Source organism: Babylonia areolata, chromosome 6 (assembly GCF_041734735.1).
Source record: "Babylonia areolata isolate BAREFJ2019XMU chromosome 6, ASM4173473v1, whole genome shotgun sequence".
NCBI lineage: Eukaryota > Metazoa > Mollusca > Gastropoda > Neogastropoda > Buccinidae > Babylonia > Babylonia areolata.
Genome location: NC_134881.1, coordinates 28,680,963 through 28,689,082, shown reverse-complemented (window position 1 = coordinate 28,689,082; position 8,120 = coordinate 28,680,963). Strand labels below are relative to the sequence as shown.

The 8,120-nt window shown below is 42.7% G+C and overlaps 1 protein-coding gene across 1 annotated transcript; it reads left to right on the top strand.

The window, feature by feature from the left end:
- Window positions 1-275: 275 nt before the first annotated feature.
- LOC143283350 (uncharacterized) lies at window positions 276-5,647 on the top strand. The gene is made up of 6 exons (XM_076589557.1): window positions 276-352; window positions 1,544-1,766; window positions 2,693-2,720; window positions 3,077-3,274; window positions 3,513-3,631; window positions 5,042-5,647. The coding sequence occupies exons 2-6, from the start codon at window positions 1,578-1,580 to the stop codon at window positions 5,159-5,161; spliced, it is 654 nt and encodes a 217-aa protein (XP_076445672.1). The 5' UTR covers window positions 276-352; window positions 1,544-1,577; the 3' UTR covers window positions 5,162-5,647.
- Window positions 5,648-8,120: the final 2,473 nt, after the last annotated feature.

The window sequence follows — 8,120 nt, the reverse complement described above, 5'->3', positions numbered from 1 at the left end:
AAGAAAATGATGATGTTCCATCTGCACACTGACTTCAAGCAGTAAAAAAAAACAGCAACAAAAAACAACAACAAAAAAACACAATCACGGGGAAAAATGATCGACATAAAGGGAACTTACAAGTGTGAGTGCTGATGTGACATACTGCATTATTGTTTTTGCACACGACACTTCACCGCTGGGATTGGCCAGTGACAGTCACGTGGGTACACCCTCACACACTCCCTTCTCCCCACGTATATCCTATAAATGCTGGCAGAAAAGCGGTGGAGAGCAGACGTCTGGGGTGATTCTTCATCAACGACAGGTTCCTTCTGTGACAGGTCCTACTCTGACAGCTTCACCAACACTGGTCAGTATCGCTTGCCTTTGTTTCCCCTCAACACAGTACCATCCATACCATTAAGTGGAGTGATGGCCTAGAGGTAACGCGTCCACCTAGGAAGAAAGAGAATCTGAGCGCGCTGGTTCGAATCACGGCTCAGCCGCCGATATTTTCTCCCCCTCCACTAAACCTTGAGTGGTGGTACCTTGAGTGGAGGTACAGGACATCCTTTTGACCTTGATTCTGTCCCAAAGTCTGGTGAAATTTATTCATGTATCAAAAGTACAGTGAATCATAGCTTAGCAATCGATTTTTTTTTTTTATTTGGTCAACACCTCTAATAACATTTGGAAACGTTAATTTTCATGTAATTATGTTGAAGTTATCTATTTTATTTCAATTTTTTGTTACGGCTTTTACAGATGTTGAGCTCTGGGTGTTTGGGACTTAATCTTCACCATATATTTAATATAATATTGATATAAATTTCAGATTTTAAAAAGTATCCATCTCGAGGAATGCTACACATATTGTTCATCATAAGAATAGCCTGTTTCATATATTTCGTCTTTCTTTTTTCTTCACTCCCTTCCCTCTGTGAAGAGTCACTGGGGCTGTGCATTGAGTAACTATTCATCAGATTCTTCCAGCACTGTCAGTTGTATGTTGGCCAAAGCCGGAACGTTGACGCAGGCACTTCACATACGCATTTCACTGTAGTGTCGATATATGTACACAACTGTGTGGAGTGATGGCTTAGAGGTAACGCGTCCGCCTAGGAAGAAAGAGAATCTGAGCGCGCTGGTTCGAATGACGGCTCATCCGCCGATATTTTCTCCCCCTCGACTAAACCTTGAGTGGTGGTCTGAACGCTAGTCATTCGGATGAGACGATAAACCGAGGTCCCGTGTGCAACATGCACTTAACGCACGTAAAAGAACCCACGGCAACAAAAGGGTTGTTCCTGGCAAAATTCTGTAGAAAAGTCCAGTTCGATAGGAAAAAGAAATAAAAAAACTGCGCGCAGGAAAAAAAAAGGGTGGCGCTGTAGTACAGCGACGCGCTCTCCCTGGGGCGAGCAGCCCGAATTTCACACAGAGAAATCTGTTGTGATAACAAGAAATACAAATACAAATACTTCATCGTGACATCGATACACCTAGTTTACTGCCATAATATCGACATATAAACTGTGAACACTATCTTCCATACCGTCAGACCGTACCAGCTGACCCGAGCTCCTCGTTCCATCATGCACACTGTGGGTTTCCTGCTGCTGATGACGGCTGTGGTCATGACGGCACACGCTGATCCAATCAGTGACAACCTCCAGCTGACTCCTCTCAAAGAACAGCTCTACTTGTTTGACGTCATTTCTGACGCGTCTCTTGCTGACGTCAAGGGGTCGGTTGCTTCTTTCAACCCTCGCCATAGCTTCAAGGTAATGTCGTGTGTGTGTGTGTGTGTGTGTGTGTGTGTGTGTGCGGGGGCGGGAGGGGGGTGCTGTGAATTGGGGTGGGGTAGGGTTGTGGCTGTGATTTTTTGGGGGGACATATCTGAAATTCCTGAATCTTTTTTTTTCCTCTGAAGCATGTTTCAAAGGGAATACAAGTAAAGATGGGCCTGTTTCTGCAACACTATATTATTGCAAGATGGCAGAGAGAAGGAGAGAGAGAGAGAGAGAGAGAGAGAGAGAGAGAGAGAGGTAGAAAGACAAGCACAGAATCTTCACCCGTTCTTATTTTCTGGATAGATTTTATCGTTTATTTGATTTATATAAAATATCTATTTGTAGTAATGACAAATTAAGTGAATAGAAGGGGTTTGTAACTAAGTATACCTATTGACGAAAACGTCGGAAAGGGTTAAAGAATGAAGAAAAAGAAATAACGACAAAAAAAGAAAAAAGAAAGAAAAAACAGGTCAGTCACACTGAGTAAGAAATGTCTCATGTGTGTTTGTAACACGGTGACAGTCTTAAGGTAACTTACCTTACAGCAGTGATTTTGTCCATCTTCAGAAAACTACTGACATTCTAAAAAGAAAGTCAACAGAACAGCCTATTGAAAGTATACTATATGAGAAGAACCCATACGTATCTTTTTTTTTTTTTTTACCCAAAAGGACTTGATCAGCATTCATTTTGCGTGATATGGTAACAAATATCAGACCTGACTTTGCTGTGATTTGTTACGCTGGTTTGCTACAGATTCATGCATACTTCCAAATTTCCACGACTTTTCGCCTTTTCATATGAGATATTTGCTTTACTAAAAGGAAATATGCAAATATGTTTATTGTATGTGATAATCTATGAGTGTGTGTGTGTGTGTGTGTGTGTGTGTGTGTGTGTGTGTGTGTGTGCAGGTGATTGGACAAGACAAGTATATGTTTTGTAAGTATTCTCGTCATCTTCTTTTTTATTTGAGTAAGGTGCATATCAAATAACGTGGTCTGCAAACGATTGCAAGTCGAAGATCCCATAAAGAAGTAGACAAATTAGACAGGAGAAGCAAGAACCAAAGAAGGAAGCAAAATGTTTGGCTGGTATGATTATCTTTAAATCTCTGATACTCATGAGTATTATTCTTCTGAAAGATAGACAAAGATAATGAAGAAAGAGTGATCGAGGGAGGGAATTGAGAGAGAGAGAGAGAGAGAGAGAGAGAGAGAGAGAGAGAGAGGAAGTTTTGAAACAGATGCCACGCCATGTCGTAAAGGTTGCTGACCCAGTTTCCTGTTTCTCATCAGTGATTCTCAGCAACGACACAGCTGCACTGCGTCACCTCAGCTTCCCAGCAGGCTCTGTGGTGACGCAACATGCCGTGGTACACACCAGCGAGTTCATGGCCATGTTTGGTGTCAGTTCAGCCTGGGATGAGACTGACGAGGAAAACGCATTGCCTGATACTGTCCTGCTGGTTCATGATTGGACGTTCGTGCAGCCAGGTGAATTTATGTATCTCTGTATCAGCCTGCTTGTCTGAATTTCTATCGTTAAGACATATTTGGCCAAACTGTCCGTCCGTCTTAGCCGAAACAATTTTTTTAATATTTTCGTTAGCATATTTCAACATTTCAGTGTATACGTACAGTTATGCTTGCTCTGTTCAGTACTGTAACTTACTCCCAACTGATCTTGAACTTCTCTTGCCATCATACATATTAATCTGCTCCATGGTTACAGAGACCCAGTGCCTGACACGGTATGAGAGAGAGATGGCCGACTGGGCCAGGAGGTATGCAGAGACACACGCCTTGGTCAAACCGGTGTCCTATGCTGCCCTCGCTGCCTATCCTCCCAGGGTGAGACACGTAGATGCAGTGGGAGTCCAAGAGGGGTACACGCACTTTGAAGAAAACATTTAAAGTTAAAAAAAATCCAATCCTCATTCCCGATGGGATACAAAAAAGCACACAAACCAGGATATGATGACAGTTACTCTAGTGTTTTAGATTCTGCGATGTAAAGTGCTCCGCAACGATCGGACCAGGCGGAGGAAAGTAACCGATCTGCAGTATCTTGCACCTGTGAGACTGTGAGCGTCGGTAGGCAGAGAGTGAGAAGGACTGCACAACTCTTCACTTAAAGAAAAAAGTAACTGTTGCTGATCAGGCTTTTTTCCTTTCAAATACCTGTGGGAAAGCACTTGCGCATCCAGAATCGGCCTCTTCTCCCATATGAGGACACACACCGACAAATAAGCCTGTCTGCCTACTCATCCGTCGGTCCGACGGGAGACTCCATCAATTAGATTCATATCCTAGGACACAGAAACAAATCATGTAAATGTCATATGTCAATACTTAAATGAGATCAAAGCCATTTGCTGAACAGCCATTGAGAGAGAGACAGAGAGAGAGAGAGAAAAACCATGATTAACATGACAGAATGGGGGAGAGCTAGGGGTTGGTGAGGGGGATCACAGGTGTAGGGAGGAAGACAAAAACCCGATATGCAGACTGACAACCAGGCAGACATAGAAATGTTGATGATCATGAAATTTGACGGGCAGTGTGTCCATGGTATTAAACATATATGTCAGATAAATTCTTAAGGAAGCCTGTATTAGAAAATGTGCCGAGTGTGAGAAATAAATGACAAATGACAAAGTGATGTCTACAGAGGGCAGTTGATTATGTCTGCATATTCCTTCAAGAGTACTGCAAGGATGGGCCTCCTGTTAAACTCGCGTGCTGTTCGGCACCCTAGCTAGGTCTTAGTTGAAGGTTTATGGGTGTGAAGACTGCAGATTAAAGTAATTAGCATTGATTAATTAGTCAGTGACCCATAGCGCCACTATGGGTCCACACACACAGGTAAACTTTCTTGTGCCATTTTCTTAAGCGTTGAGGGTTAAGCCTTGAGAAGTACGTAACGTCTACACAGCGCATTGGCGTAACTGAAAATGATGTGCACGTGTCAGCTTTAACTCTTTCCATACGAACGGCGAAAGAGACGACGTTAACAGCGTTTCACCACAATTACCATCATCAAAATATTACAAGCGGAAGGCTCTTATACTGAAGACGTGAATGTTGACAAAGAATAATACAATTCTGACGACGGAAGCTAAAGGTTGGGTCATTCAGACACCCACTGGACATCCGAGGGGTCTGTGTAGAGGAGAAGAGAGGACTGGCCGTACTGAGTGAGTTAATCAAAGTACAGATGTATGTTCGTTTTGGCGACCTTGTGACTTGCTTTGGTTTCAGATCTTTATCTTCAACAAGTTTGAAGAGAACGCCATGCAGAACGTGGTCAGAATGGGAATGGAACAGGTGGGGGGACCCGGAAGGAGTCTGCTGACCACCACGCGCCTTGTCAAAATCTAAGTGACGTCATTTCCGCTTTTGGTCTTCGGGGTTTTCAAATCCATTTGCAGAAACTCTGCGTAGAAGTAAATCTGTCAGATTGCCTGCAAGTTTTTTGATATAATGCTTTCGGGCCTAGGGGTTTTCAAAACAGGAGAAACCGTTTGCTGAGACATTGGGTAAATGTAAATTGTCTGCCAAATTGTTTCCTAGTTTGTTAATATAATGCTTTTTGTGACCAGCCATGTTGCAGTGTTTAGGGTAAAAATGACATTGTAAAGTCTGTCGCTATTTCTGTTTGCTACAAACTGTAGTTTCCTTTCGTACACATAAAAGTAAGTAAAAAAAATATTTAGGAATATGCAAACAGATGCTCAAAGATTTGTTTGTGTCGATTGATTTCAACTCCTTCATTCTTTCCCAATGTTCATTGTCAAGATCTGAACTGAAAGTCAGTCTTCTCATGATTCTTTGGGAAAAATCAATGGTCTTTGTCAATAAAGCAAGCAGCAGACATTATGACTGATTCCAAATTATCACAGAGAGGGAGAGAGAGAGAGAGAGAGAGAGAGAGAGAGAGAGAGCACTGCAATGACAGTTGCACTCTCAAAAATAAAATGCTTATACTGACCTTGAAAATTGTACTCTCTCTCTCTCTCTCTCTCTCTCTCTCTCTCTCTCTCTCTCTCTCTCTCTCTCAGACATACACACACACACACATTGTAACTCATCTTGTTGAGAGCTCTTACCCTTCCCCCCCTTTTTTTTTTAAAACCGTGTAATATGTGAGCTGTGAACTGAATCACAATCACACACACACACACACACGCACACACACACATACCCCCCCCGCCCCCCCCCCACACACACACACACACACACATACACACACGCACACACACGCACACACACACACACACACAGTGCACACCTGTGCCATTGATGGGAAACTCACTGGTACAGGTATTCTGTCAATGAAATGCACATTACTGTCACAATACAGGAGTCAGAACAAGTATAAATGCACACGTGCAAGAAACATGAAACACGTTGTGGTATTGATGAGTGGAGTGATGGCCTAGAGGTAATGCGTCCACCTAGGAAGCGAGAGAATCTGAGCGCGCTGGTTGGAATCACTGCTCAGTCGCCGATATTTCCACCCCCCCCCCTCCACTAGACCTTGAGTGGTGGTCTGGACGCTAGTCATTCGGATGAGACGATAAACTGAGGTCCCGTGTGCAACATGCACTTAGCGCACGTAAAAGAACCCACGGCATCAAAAGGGTTGTTTCTGGCAAAATTCTGTAGAAAAATCCACGTTGATAGGAAAAACAAATAAAATTGCACGCAGGAAAAAAGTACAAAAAAATGGGTGGCGCTGTAGTGTAGCGACGCGCTCTCCCTGGGAAGAGCAGCCCGAATTTCACACAGAGAAATTCGTTGTGATGAAAATCAATACAAATACAAATAAATCAAGTGACATAGATTTTTTCTTCTTTTTTTTTGGCATAAACTGTGTGCGTCTCATAGACAGACAAAGCATCACACGGTGGAATCACACACACACGCCCTCACACACACACACACACACACACACACACACACACGTACACGTACACACACACACACACACACACACACACACACACACACACACACACACACACACACACACACACACGCACGCACATGTAACCCGCCTGTGGTAACACGTTGGTTCGAACGGAATTATTTATAAATATTATCTTGCAAATACAGCATACCCCAGGAAAGAGGGAATAAGGGAAACAACTGTGTTTGTTGTCACTCCAGTCATCATGTCCGAAGCCATTGAGAAAAGTTGTACAGCATATAACTGTGAATCATTCTTTCATCTATCCTTTTCTTCACTTTTCATTTATTTTCACATTGACGTTGTTATTTCTCATTTTGATTTTTTTTATAAGTTGCATGCTTTAAAAAAAAAAAAATTATTTACAAGCTTTGCTTTGTACAGCTTGCCAGCAAACAGGTTCCCATTCGATCATTCAACCGTACATTCATCTATCTATCTATCCATCCATCCATCTATCTATCTATCTATCCATCCATCTATCTATCTATCTGTGTGTGTGTGTGTGAGAGAGAGAGAGAGAGAGAGAGAGGGGGGGGGGGAGAGAGAGAACGAGATGGAGAGAGAGAGAGAAAGGAAGGTACATGCTATCCTTTTTCTGACTATATAGTGTACGACACGAGTGGAAACCAAGTACATTGTATGTTATTTTATTATGTTGTGTTGTGTTGCATTGCATTGCATTGCATTGTATAGTCTAGTCTAGTCTAGTCTAGTCTAATCTAGTCTTGTATTGTACCATACCAGATTTCTCTGTGTGAAACTCGGGCTGCTCTCCCCAGGGAGAGTGCATCGCTACATTGCTGGACTACCCTTTTCTCGGCCTTCAACTCTATCTGTTTCCTTATCGAACTGGATTTGTCTCAGCTTTTAGCCAGGGACTGCCCTTTTACTGCCGTGGGTTCTTTTACGTGCGCTAAGCGAATGATACATACGGGGTCTCGTTCTATCGCCTGTCTCATCGACGAATGACAAGCGTCCAGACCAAGGGGCATACCTGGATCTAGAAGTGACTCTCGAGAAAGGAACAAAAAAAACAACAACAAAAACAACAGTTGTCTTTAAAAACAACTGCAACAAACAAACAAATAAACAACAATATCAATTATTTGTCTACCATCCTATAGTGCACCATCGGTTGTTTAGGATTTGGGAGCAGGTAGTATTGGTAGATATACACGCTTTATAATGATTTGCCGTGACCGATCAGGGGTCTTTCCAGAACATATTAGTGGAGTAAGCCCAGTATAATAAAAGCATTATCAGGATGGAAATACGGAAAACACACACACACACACACACACACACACACACACACACACACACATGCACACACACACACACATGTATATATATACAGACACACAG